The sequence below is a fragment of the Talpa occidentalis genome, unplaced genomic scaffold, assembly GCF_014898055.3.
Source record: "Talpa occidentalis isolate TD23 unplaced genomic scaffold, MPIMG_talOcc4v2.1 talOcc4.7, whole genome shotgun sequence".
In the NCBI taxonomy this organism is placed as follows: Eukaryota; Metazoa; Chordata; class Mammalia; order Eulipotyphla; family Talpidae; genus Talpa; species Talpa occidentalis.
In genome coordinates, this window is record NW_023605083.1 from 3840622 (window position 1) to 3853978 (window position 13357).

General features: G+C 60.1%; 1 protein-coding gene across 1 annotated transcript in view; it reads right to left on the reverse strand.

Moving 5' to 3' along the window:
- HMCN2 (hemicentin 2) overlaps positions 1-13357 on the reverse strand; it is a 117886-nt gene that overhangs the window by 81420 nt on the left and 23109 nt on the right. The window contains 9 exon segments of the mRNA XM_037491448.2: positions 428-555; positions 925-1066; positions 2069-2341; positions 3812-3933; positions 4423-4567; positions 7169-7432; positions 9340-9460; positions 10205-10311; positions 10889-11060. Of these exon segments, the coding sequence (XP_037347345.1) occupies positions 428-555; positions 925-1066; positions 2069-2341; positions 3812-3933; positions 4423-4567; positions 7169-7432; positions 9340-9460; positions 10205-10311; positions 10889-11060 (1474 nt within the window).

Here is a 13357-nt window from a genome sequence, read left to right on the forward strand (position 1 = left end):
TCGTAACCCCTGGAGCACCCCAGACTCGAGCTGTCCTCTGGGCCTTTGCCCTCTGCCTGGAGTGCCGCTCCTATCCCTCTCTGGCAAGGGCCACTCCTCGCAGGCCTGGGCTGGTCCCAAGTGTTACAGGTACGAGCCTCAAAAGTCTGAACTAGAGCTTCTAGCGAGTACTTACAGGGACTCCTGGTCACCTCCTGCTCAACCAGCTGATGCCCCCACCCCCACACACACCCTGAACCTGAGTCGTGTGCCTGAGTCGTGTGCCTGCTGGCTCTGAGCCTCCCATTAGATGTAAGCCCCCCCGGACAGGGGACCCCCTCTCTGGACAGCAACCACATGTCCACTGTGTGCTCCAGGGGCTGCCCTAGAGCAGCACACCGTAAACACCTGGGGACAAGCCAGTGGGATGTAGGGAGGGGGTCCATACCTGAGTAGTAGAGGGTGACGGTCTCCTCATCTGTGCCAAGCTCATTAGCTGCCTGGCAGCTGTAATTCCCGGCATCCTCTGGGGCCACTTCCTGAATGATCAGGGTTCCCTGGGCATCCACACGGACCCTGGAGTGGTGCCATGAAATAGCATGTTCAACAGCAGGGGTGGGGGAGGCCAGGCCAGGCCCTCATTCTGTTACCCCAGGTATCACTAGTAACAAATTCATCAACATCATCAGGACAGCCGCGCGATGCTGACTGCTCTGCGCCCGCTGTGTGCCCAGCACTTGACATTTTCATGTGCTAGACTCAGAAAGGCAAAGCGACTTTCCAAAGGTCACACAGCCTGAGCAAAGGCAGGACTTGAGCACAGGTCTGTCGGATGCGGAGCTGGAGCTCCTGACCCCTGAGCCTGCACGAGGCATCGTTACTCTCCTGACCCAGGAGTCCTTGTCCACCTGTCCCCGTCCAGAGTTCCTGCCCTGGACCCCTCACCTGCTGTCCTCTTGCAGGGCGCGACCCTCACGGCTCCAGGAGATGTGGGGTGCAGGGTACCCCGACGCCGAGCAGCTAACTCTCACCTCCACACCCTGGGAGAAGCGCTGGGACCTGGTGCGGATGCTGACCTTTGGGGCCTCTGTAGTCGGGGTGAACAGGCAGGATCAGCCCTCAGAGTGGCCCTGTTGCCCTCCACGCCCCTGACCGGGCCCCTGCCCCTGCCACAGCCCCAGACAGCAGAGATCAGGAAGCAAAGGCTCTGAAGGACCTGGATCCCCTGAGTGGCTTCCCCGGGCAGGGTTGACCAGATGGTCACCTGGGCACATCCCCAGCCACACAAGGAGCTGGTTTCTTGCCAACCCCAGGCCCCTGGAGCTCTGCTCTGGCTGAGCATCTCAAAGGGTTTAGGGAAACATCAGGCAGATGCCAGGGCTGGGGACGGCTGTCACCTCCAGTGACCTGGGGCAGACCCAATGCCCTAGTATTGACTCCACACTTAGCCTCTAAAAGCTCTAGTTCAGACTTGCGAGGCTCGAACAGACCCCACGCCCATCTCACCTAGGAATGGGGAGCACCCCTTCTGCACTGGAGGCAGAGCCTCTAGAGGCCTCGGAACCCTCCTTAACACACCCAGGCAATAGCCAGCGTCACTGACCGAGAGAACACTTGTTCTCTCTGTGCGCATGGAAGGAGCTTCCAGGGAGGGGGCGCTGTCTAAATCCTGCATAAATCCTGAGCCACACCCAGGTGCTACAACCCCAGACAGGTGCCTTCCACTCCCCTCCGGTGGGTGCTGCCAAGCACTTCTGATCTCTGGGCTTTCAGAAGCTTCCAGACTTCCATCCCTGTCCTACCAATTGGGGAGGAGGGAAGTCAGTGCTTAGTGGCCCAACATGATGGAATGGGCTCAGCCTACAGCAGTAGAGATTTAGGTCAGAGATTAGGACGAACTTCCCAGCCTCTAAACTTATGTTAGAACCTTATGCTAGAACCTTCTAGCTCAGAAGGTTCAGGAATCACCAAAAGAGCCAACATTGCCTGACAAAGCTGATGTCTGGGCGGAGGGCCAGGGGGCCGGGGGGCTAGAGGGACGGGCTTTGTGTTGAACTGGGGGGGCCAGCAGCAGCCCAAAGAGACTCACCGCGCACCAGAAGCCAGACAGACGCCCTGGTGACCCCGTTGGCGTTGCTGGCCACGCACTGGTAGCGCCCGCCATCGCTGGGAACCACACCGCTGACCTCCAGGGACAGGTTGGCCAGCTGGGTGACTCTGCCCACGGAGCCCGACAGGACTCGCCAGTCCCGGACCCACGTCAGGTTGTAGGGGAACTCGTCCAGGACCCAGCAAGACAGGACGGCGGTCTCCCCCGGGGACACGGTCACATTGGGCGCAGGCACCAGCTGTGGTGGGGGGTCTGCGGGGACACAGCAGGCACTGAGGGGTGCTCGCCTCACAGTGTAAGCCCCTCCCTGTAACCCTCGCGAGGCCCACAGAGCAGCCAGGCAGCATCTGCTCAGCTTCCTGGCTGCCCGGCGCCGCCCTGAGCCCCCACACGCCATCGACACCCGCCCAGGGCTGCTGGGCGCATGCTGCGCTTTCCGCACGACAGCGACAGCCAGCCGCGAGCTCCAGCAAGGACACCGCCCTTGCACAGGCTCCGCTCCGAGCCAGTCACGCTCCACGGGGAGCGAAGCCTCAGAAGCAGCCTGGAGGGGAGGGAGGCGCACAGAGCTGTTCTCTGTCCACCGGGGGCTGTGCCTAGAGCCAGACCTGGACCATGACTCCCAAGGAGGGGCCTGCTGTCCCCACAGGGAAATGTCCTAGGAAGTGACAGCGTCAGGGGCCGGCTTCCTAACTCAGACACGGGCCTGAGAACCTGCGGGATGAGGGGGACCCACCCATGCTGGGGGCCGGTGACCATGACACCCCCAGACGTGTGCACAGGAAGGCGCCTGACGCCAGCCCCCAGCAGCGGTGTGGGAACCCGCTAGAAGGGAGACTCAGGGCAGAGGGCAATTGAGCTCTGGACAAAATGAAACAGCCATTAGGGCGCCCTGTCCACTACACGAGGTGTGAGCCTAGAAACTTGCTCAACAGGAAAACGGGGGGAGGCCCCCTGCCTGGGAGCCCGGCTGCTGGCGGGCCACAGCGTCAGGCCGAGAACAGCCAGGCGGTGGAAACCTGCGTGATCCTATCCTGTGGTGGTTAAATTGCACAAAGATAAAGGTCAGAAAGGAAATGATCAAAACGCCACCGGCATCTCGGGTGGGGGACAGGCCGCCCCCAGCTTTGGTTCGTTGGTTTATGTTTTCCGGTGTTCCTCCCGGGACACGTGTGACCTGGGGTGAGACCGAGAAAGTGGAGGGGCTGGTCCCCCCCTTGCTGGGTTCCTCGGCTTCTCCTCAAGACAACTTGGGTTTAGCATTTTCAGGGAGAAGCAGCTGCACTGGGAGCCGCCCGTGGGGCTCCTGGCTTCCCGAGCTGGACGGACGGGGCATCGGGGTGAGGACCCGGAGGCACGAAGGACCAGACCTTAAGAAGGACCCTGGCCCCGAGAGCCCCGGGGCAGGGGCGTGTGGGGAGGGCGTGGCAAAGCCCGGAAGAACAGACTGAGAAGTCAGCCTGGGCTCGAGCCAGGTGGGGGCGCCACAGCCTGAGCCAGGGTTCTCACCCTTTCACCCGCTGAGACCCCCCAGGCCACTTCTGGGGGAGACACTTCAAGTGGGGCCCAGCAGGCAGGTGGCATGAGGGCAGCCAGAGTCCAGACCATGGGCGGCCCCAGCTGAGGTGGCTGGCCTGCTCCCCCACAGAAGGAGAACCCCCCAGGACAGCCTGGAGGGAAGAATCGGGGGTGGGGGGAGAGAAAGAGGGAGGAGGGACAGACCTGTGATGACGACCTGGGCCTGGGCCCGTCCGGTGCCCGCCCGGCTGACGGCCATGCACACGTATGTGCCTTCCTCGGCCTTGGAGGCCCGCGGGATCTCCCAGCTGCTGTTTCCCGACTCCCTGAAACACAGCAGGGGGAGACGTGTCATCACACAGACCCCAGGCAGGGACCCCAGCCTCGTCCAGCCTCAGGCTCGGGCCCCTGAATCCTGTCCAGCAGGGAGCCCCGCAGCCGCCTGGACACTGGTGCGGAGGCCGTCCAGGGCACGCAGTTGCCACCATGCGCTGTGTGCCGCTCAGCAAGCCCCTGGCCCTCTCTGAGCCTTCAACTTCCACTCATAAGGGGAAGGGTCTCGGGGAACCCTTCCTGCCCTGACCCCCACGGAGCCGGGCCCTGCCTGGACTGAGTTTTCCAGAAGCCAGGGAAGACCTTTGGCTCCTTTGGGGGTGATGGTCCAGACTCTCCACCCTTGGCCACTGGGAGGTGCGCACAAGGACAATATGACCAAGACCAAGTTCCCTTTCACACCGTCCTCCTCAGGGCCCCCCAGGGCCTCAGGACCCCAGGAGCCCGGAAGCTGGGGGCGAAGCCGGCCACCAGGCACTCACTGGAGGTGCCTCTCCTCGCCCAGCCGGACTCCGTCCCGCCGCAGCTGCAGCCGGAAGGGGAGGTCGCTGTGCACGGAGCAGGAGACCAGTAGGGGCTGGTGCAGGTAGCCATGGATCCTGGGGGGCATGCTGACGAGGGGGGTGCCTGGAGACAAGGACAGCACTCAGAACTCTTCCCTGCTGCCCGCTGCCCGCCCTCACCGCCCGCGACACAGACCCACAGGAGACCCCAGCCGGGAGGTAGCGGCTCCAGCCCTGGCCGCACCGTGGGTGGTGGCCAAGAGCAGGCGGCCTCACCTCTCTCGGCCTCAGTTTCCACCTGTGCAACTGGGGGTAACCGTGAAGCTGACCTCATCATGGAGCCGGGGGGCTGAGGGGTGGCGGGGCCTGCACCTGGCAGATGCACGAGGCACGGCCAGCACAGCCATTAAGCTCACATGTTTTCACGGACCGTGGGAAGGCGGGCCAAGACCGAGGGGGTCTGTGCCAGTGGCTCGATGGTCTGGGAGAGAGGCGCTGGACCGGCCTCGAAATCCAGTGAATGCTACCCCGACCGGACTCTCCAGGGGAAGGGTGGGGCATGCAACGGCTCCTCTTTACCCAAAGATGGTGAAGAAGCCTTTCCTCATTTCAAAATAAGCATCGTTGGCGCATGAGAGCGAGTACAAAATTCACACACATTTTTGAGATAAAATAAGAGACTTCAATGAAAGCTCACAGCTTGTGATGAGCCCCTGGGGGCCCCCATCAGACACGCTCGCCTCCCCCTTGCCTGACCCTGCTCATGGGGTGACACATTCTCTTTCCTGAGTTATTAGAATGACTTCGGTTGTCAGAAGACGCGTGAGAACTCCCTGGCGGGGTCGGTCTCACCCGTTGGTGCCTCGCTGGGTGATCACGGGCTCAGCCCTGGCCTCGCCCTCTTCCCTACTCCCCACCAGAGGGGAGAAGGGCCGGGCAGAGCTGCTCCTGGGATGAGACAACGCGCCAGACCTCCTCGGAGCACAGGGCTGGGCGTGGGAGGCCGGCTGGTGACATCATGCTCCGGCTCCCTGCCACGTCCCCGGGGAGAGGGGTGTCGGAGCGACCAGCCACGTCCGCAGCTGCATGCGAGGCTGCCACCGCTCACCCACGCATGCTGGAAGCCTCTGTCTGGCCAGCTCAGGCTCCCTCCTGAGCGAGCTGAAAGGGCCCCGGGCCCCCAAGCCCAGCCCCCACCCCCCCCCACCACCCAGGTCTCCAAATCCAGAGCCTCCAGCTATAAGCCACCTGCTGTAAGCCGAACTCCCAGCCGCTCAGACCTGGAAGGTAGTGGCGGAAGCAAAACCCACACCACATGCCCCCTCTACACACTTTACTAAGAGCTGAGATGGAGACTAAAGCTCAGAGCGACACCCCGAACTCTCGGACCCTCGTGACAGAACAGGGAAGCTGCTCCTCCTGCTGGAAGCCCTTCCTGAGAATTACTCTTCAAAGCTGTAAAGGCCGAGGGAGGAGGGCCCACAGGAGAGTGGGAGCCAGGAGGCTAGAAAGAAGGGGTCCCCAGATGACCCACCCTGCCTCCCAGCCCTTCCTGCTCAGGTCCTCAAAGTCCCCCCATCACCAAGGGCACCCTAGTGCTTCCCCTGCTTCCCTATTTGAGGTGCATAGAGGATGCCCTGGCTGAGCTCTCCAGCCAAGAGGATGCTGGGATGTCAGCGACACGCACCTCCGTGAGCCCCTCCCAGGCTACCCCCAGCGGAAGGGGAGAGGGCAGAAGGAAGGAAGCCCAGCGAGGAGGCCAGATGGCCAGAGAACTCAGGCCCCCCTGCTAGAACCAGAGGCAGATCTGGGGAGACAAGGACTGCCCTGCCCTCGGGAGCTTCCAGCCAGATGGAACCCCGTGAAAGCTGCACAACCACGATGGCACCGCAGACAAGGCCTGCACTGGGGGTGCTTGAGGGTGACTCGATGATGATGAGAGTGACTATGAGGATGAAGGAGCACCCACACACCCGTGCTGCGTCTACACCTGTGGCCGACACAGAGGGACGCTGGACGCACAGGGGGATGGATGGACAAGGGATGGGTGGGTGCGCAGATGGAGGAACAGCTGAATGAGGGTGTGGACGGGTAGATAGATGGATGGGTGGATGGATGGATGGGTGGATGGATGGATGGGTGGATGGATGGATGGGTGGATGGATGGATGGGTGGATGGATGGATGGGTGGTTGGATGGATGGGTGGTTGGATGGATGGGTGGTTGGATGGGTAGATGTGTAGATAGACAGAAAGATGGATGGATGGTTGAGAGTATGGAAGGACAAATGGATACATAATTATGTGAGTGGATGGATGGGTGGGTGGGTGGGTGGGTCATGGATGGAAGGATGCGTGGGTGGGTGGGGTAGGTGGACAAATGGATGAATTTTAGATGTATACACGGAAGGATAAATGAATGAATGACGATGGATGGTGGATGGCCAGATGGGCGCACGCAGGTGGGGGCAGCACACATGGATACATGGATAACCGGATACATGGCTGGATAATGGATGGGTGGAGAGACGACGGTGTTAAATCCTTGAGCTGAGAACGACACCGGAAGCATCTCAGTGTTTAGCAGAGAATCTTTCATAACTTGCTGCCCACAGAAGTTTAATGCGCAGGTATTTCCCAATCGAATACAATCAGGAGAGGCTTCCAGGAGAAAAGAGCCTCTGAGTGAACCAGGGAGCTGAGGGTCACAAGAGCAAGTCACTCACCTGGGGCCACCCCACTGTAGGAAACTCCAGAGACACGGAGGAGGGGGTTCCCCTCATGGTCCTGGCCCTTCACCTTGAGGTAGAAGCGCTCCCGGGGAGCATGGAAGGGTGGGCCGCCCCACAGCTGATGGGTGGATCCGTTGGCGAGGGGGCTCATGGGCAACGTCAGGAGGGACTGCCCCGAGCTGTGGGCGAGCTCCACCGAGTCCAGGCTGCCGGGTCCCTGCAGGCCCGTGGAGTTGATCACCAGCGAGATGGGCACCCCTGCAGAGGGAGGGGCACGGAAGCAGCTGCTGGCATCTGTGTTGGGCTCCACGAGTGTCCCCCAGCAGGGCCCCCAGGACATTGGGAGACCCAGCCTGCCCAGCTCTCCTTCCCGCCTCCCCGGCCAGCCCTGGCAGGAGGGGTGCGGCCTGCCGGCTGCTGTCCACGGTCCTGAAGAGACCGTCCCGCAACCCAGGGCTTCCCCAGACACCGTCACCTCCACCCTGCAGACTGGGTGTGGCGGTAGAACTGGGCAGAGCATTTCCCTCCCACCCACCCTCCACCCCCACTCTGGAGCCTGCTCTGCGACAGCCTGGATGAGACGCTCAAGCTCGCGGGGGGACTCTGCCTCCTGCTCATCCCTCCTCTCCTTGGTTTCCTTTGATTTTGTTTTCTATCTGGTTGAAAATGCACTTCTCACACTACACCAGAAAGGAGAGAACAGAAATTGGGCCTCACAACTTCCTCAGCTGATTTCAAAGCAAAAGTCCACTCTCTCCCTTTTCAGACAGTTATTAATATTTTTCCTTCCAAGACCATAAACTAGGGACCAGTGGGTAGGGTTGGTGCGGTCCATGAAACGTTTTAAAATGTTTGAAGAAAGGCCAAGCCATCCGGGAAGGGCACATGCAAATCTAGAAGTCCGTTCTCCTGACACCCGGCGTGTGGGCATGGGCCCCACTCCCGCGCCGCGACGGTCAGCAGCAGAGAGCTGAGCCTGCGCCTCCGGCCCCAGAGCACTACAGGGCAGCCTCAGCCTCCCCCGCTCCTGAGCCCCCAGCACTGAGGCCAAGGGTCAGTCGCTATTTATCATTTGCAACTGTCCTGCGGTTTCTCTTTTCCCCCCGTATGTCTTGGACCCACATTTTTATCAAAAGCAGAGACCCAAAGGGTCCCCCGTGGCCCCTTCACTCTTCACCCTTCCACAGGGCTGGCCCTGAGGACAGTTCAGAATCAGCCCCCCACTCCCTTCACCTGGAATCCTTCCTCTCTTGGTTTTTGGGTGAGACCCACAGGCCTCTGCCTCTCCCCGGTTCTGCTACTGGCAAAACAAACACGAAGGGAGCAGGCAGCCCCTTTCACTGCTGGCCCTGGCAGGGAGGCCAACCAGGGCTGACAAGAGTGGCAAATGTTAGAGGGCATTGGAGGGAAGCGCACAGGACCATTTTCTATCACGATTCAGTGGTCCAGAGTTAGCCTGACCTGGTCCAGACCCTTCCCCCTCTCGCTTCTGAGCTGATTGCAGCAAAATCCTCCAACTGGCCCCATGGCGAGGAGCCCTGTTTTCCAGACTATGAGTTGGGACCCCAGTCTGGCTACCAGATGGCATTCTCTGGCATGGAGCTCGGGCAACCTGAGCCAGGATCCCCGCCTGCCCAGGGCCCACCCTTCCCCAGAGGTACCCACGATGGGACACAGAGGCCACCTCGGACACCAGTGGGTGACTTCCACCCAGAAAACTGACCCTGTGCCTCCAACTCAACTCCCTCCCCAGGCAACCACCCCCAGCAAGGCTCCGGGACATCTGACTGTCCATGGCCTCTCTCCTTTGGAGGCAGACTTCGTTCTCTTCAGGAGGAGACAGCTCACTGGATGACCGCTGATAACCGCTGGACAACTGAAGTGGGTGTGACAGATGAGCCAGGAAAACTAAGTGGGGGAGATGTGAGCATGGGAGCAAGGGAGGCAGCATGAGGTACTGGGGCCTCTGGGAGCAGAGGGGGTGTTTGCCTGTGAACGGTCTCCAGGTCAGTTGGGGACGGAGCTCAGCCCACTGTGGCCTGGGGGTCCGATCTCTGCAGGGCTGGCCCTGACTCACAGTCTACCCCCAGCATGCCCAGCACTTCCCAAATGCAGCCCATCTCTCCAGAGGCTGCTCCTCGGCAGCCCCAGGCTGGAGCCCGTACCTTCCAGGGGCCATTCGATGGTGTGGTTGAGGTCCAGAGAGGGCTGAGGGGAGAAGCCGGCTCGGAAGTTGATGTCGCTGATGCCCGTGATCCTCACGGAATGGCGGCCGCTGCTGTAGACCTAGCATGGGCCAGGCCCGGTCACAGGGCGTCCCGCCCCAGCAGCCCCCTCCAGGAAGGAGCCGGACAACCTTACCTGTCCGGAGCTGCCTCCCTGTTGCCTGCCTTTCCAGCCCCCCTCAGCCTGTCGGTCTCCTGCCGTCTAACCCCTGTCTTCCCCACTGGCGTCAGAACTCTTGGCTCAGAGATGCAGAGTTGGAGGGGCAGGGTCAATGCTGTGCTTCACTGGGCTGCTGACTCAGTGCCCGACACCCAGTAGGTGCTGTGTTTGCCCGATTAGCGGGAGCTCATGTGCTTTCAAGACAGCCACCTGCCCCATCCCGGGAGGCTCTGTCAAGAGCCATGCCTGTCCCTACTCCCTGGCCTCTAGCACCTTGCAGGCCAGAGCAGGCCCTGTTCCTGTGCCACCCTATCCCTCTGAGCCACCTCCACCCGGGTCACCCTTGCTTTTGTGCATTTGTCATAGGAAAGGGTTCTGATCACAAGCCAATTGCATCACCTACTTCTGGACCCTCAAGTTCTTTCTCCAAGTCCTTTGTAACTAACCCTGAGCCACTCCACCTCCTCTTACTGGTACAAAGCTGAATATCCTTCTGTTCTTGACCCTTTACTTCTATTGCTATGACCACATACCATCCCACAGCTTCCAGGGCCCCCAGCTCCCCAGGGTAGACAAGGGGGAGATGATGGCTGTTCAGTGAAGTCAGACTGCCCACCTCTGACCCCCAGAATCCCTGCCGCCTACCTTGATGGACCACAGTCCAGGATGCTCAGGCTTAAAGGCCACGACCTTGGCCGAGTCAGGGATATTGAGGAGCACATTAAGGCCCTCGTCCTTCTTCAAGATCCGCCCTGTAAAAGCCACACAGACTGCTCAGTCTCTGATCCTCTCCTGGGAGTGGCAGAGGCCACACCCTGTCCCCAGGAACCCAACACTCTCCAAGCACCAGCCTCAGACTCCCTAGAGAAATCAGTGAGAGGACTTGGGCGGCGCTCAAGGCTCCACCTGTGCTGCACACCACCTCACCACTCCCGGGTAGAGGGACGGGGCAGGCTATATACTTGGCCTCCAGGCCTGGCTGCTTGTCGCATCCTCGGAGCATGGTGGAGCCAGGTGCCCAGGTCCAAATTGCTGACCCTGGCAAGTCGCTCCATCGCCGGAGCCCAAGCCCCCACCCATAGTGTGCCACTGATTCTTGCCCCACTGACCCTCTAGGCCACCATGGGGACCCACCAAGACCACACAGGAGACCCCCCATAAGCCTTGTGTCCCCTCCCTCAGCTGCTCCCACTATCCCTGCTTCCTCCCCCTCATGGGGGCCTCATGGCCCTCCTCTTGCCACCCCTGCCCCCCTCCTTGCTTCCAACCCCCTGCCACCCGGGTCTCTCTCTGCCCCACCCAGCTCAGTCTCGAGCCCTGAGGACCTACCCAGCGGGTCCCGGACTTGGATCTCAGGCCCTGGGCCGCTCAAGGAGATGGTGACCTCCTTCAGGCTGGGGTCAAAAGGGATGTTCCACAGGTGCTCGCCTTCCTCCTCGTGGTCCGTGGACAGCAGGTGCACCTTGGAGGCCTGGAGTGCTGACTCCACCCACTTCAGTACCTACGAGGCAAGTGTAAGAAGCTGGCTAGCAGGTACCACCAGGCCTGACTGGGTCTGGTCCACCCAAGGCAGGTCCCTAACAGGCTGCCAGCTGCGTGCAGAACCAAGTCTCCCCGGGGGGTTAGCATACAGGTCACCCAAGGCCACGCCAGGCCCCTGCCCCACTCCACGCCCCATCCTCGCATTGTTACTCTCCTGGCCTGTGGCACCTGAACTGAAGCCCCCAGAGGGCTCAGAGTGGAGGGGAGGAACAGGGTGTCCGCTCCTGGGAGGACTCTTCCCTGCTCCTCATCTGGGCAACTACTATGGCACCTGTCACTCGCTCTAGGACGCACCGCGAGGCCCTCTACACACAGATGAGCCCGGGAGACCCCAAGTCTCCCCCAGACCACACAGATCACCATCATGAGACTCACACCAGGATGGGCCCCTGCGGTGAAGACAGCCCCGTCCTGCGCCTTCACCATGTCGAGAAGGTTTGAGCCCTTGGTTCCTATGATTGCTTATTCGTGAAGCTTACACGCTTTGGGGAGGTAACACTGAAAAACAGGTAACTGGGGAGGGCTCTCTTCCAGAATCCCAGACCACTGAGACCTGCCTTTCAACTGTGATTTTAGGGGGTTCTTGAGCGCCCTCAAAGACAGCCCCCCTTCAGTGTCTGGGCCCCATGTTAACCACCCTGGATTCAGTCTAAGATGGCATCTCGTTGAGCACAAATTAACTCAGTTTCCCCAAATCTTTGCCAAGGCCCTCAAGACCCCATGTTCTGGGTTCATCTGTTCAACCTGCCCCAAGGCCCGGTGCCCTTGACCTGCTGGGCTGGACCCCCAAACCTCCCTAGGCCACGCATACACATTGTCTTGGCAGAAATGCTTAGCCTATGCCAGGCTGCATGCTCAGCACTTTACAAATATTATCTTTTTTAATTCACAAGGATCAGAGAGGTAAAGTGATTTGCACAATGTCACACAGCAGAAGCTTGAATGGCAGGGGCAGGACTGGAGCACAGGTCTGCTGGGTGCCGGAGCCAGGGCGTCTCCAATCCAAACAGTCTATCCCCTGCTGGACACTCTTTTGCAGCAATTTGCACCTCATTATTCAAGCCTATTAGATCCAGGCCTGCCTTCCCTACTGACCTGGAAACTCCATGACTGTGCCCGGGGCTCAGTGACTGGCGCCGAATGTTCAAGAGACGAGATTGTTCGCTGCAAGTGATACATCAGGGCACACGCCTCCCAAACGGGGTGTCAGGTTCACCCCGGGTTCACCTCCCAGATGTTTCATTCAATTCCAACCCCCAACTCCCTAATCACACCTCCTCCTTTGCAAGAACAGAGCCTCCCAGTTTCAGGGAGACAAGCAGGGGGGAGAGAGTGGAGGGCGCCCTCCAGTCTGAACCGGTTTCCTGGCCGAGTTACTGCAAGCAGCGCCCTGCGCAGCCTCAAGCCAGAACAACACGAAGCGTGAAGCTCACTGGCTGGCGAGGCCCTACCATCACCCCGGGGAGCACCCCAGCGCCTTGAGAACCAGGGATCAGCTACACCTTCTCAGTGGGAGGATCCTGAAGCCAAAAAGGTCAGCGAGGAAATCTGCAGTTCCTAGGTTTTCAGTGGGTGCAACCATCTGTCTTATGATTTTGAAGCTGTTTAAGAATCTCATAGGATAAAGCAAAAAAAGTAAAGATGCTGCTGCCTCTGAGTCTCCCAACCCCCAGCAGTGGAAGGGGACACAGCAGGTATTTTATGCAGACAAGTGTAACACTGCAGGTGAGTTCGGATCCCAGCGCGTTCTAAAGGCCACGCCCCACTACAGCTCCTTGGAGAAATGGTTGACTCCAGGGCCAGGGCGGGTGATTTAGGAGAACCCAGCTCCCTAGTGGCTCAGGGGTTGAAGTCTCAGCGCTACCAAGCTATAGCCAGCCACTGCGGCCTGAGTTCAATGCCCGGCCAGGGAGCTACCCACCGGGCACAGCAGACCTCACCTGTCTCCCCGCTGCTCCCCTCAGCAGTGAATCCTCTCACCTCCCCTGCCCCCCGTACCTCTGGCCTACACCCTAGTTCTTGTATGCATAAATAAATCTTAAAAAAATAAAGGAGAACCCAGGGCAAGGAAGCTCTCAGACCAAGGAGTTATAACGAAAGGACACAGAGCCAGTGGAAGGCGTGCCCATCAGCTAAATTCGGAATGGCCTCAGCCCCCAAAGAAGGATGCCTGCGACCCGTGGGGCACATCGAATGCTAAATCCGCGTGTCCGTTCTGACACTCAAGAAAGAAACCACACTTCTCCACGACCAACC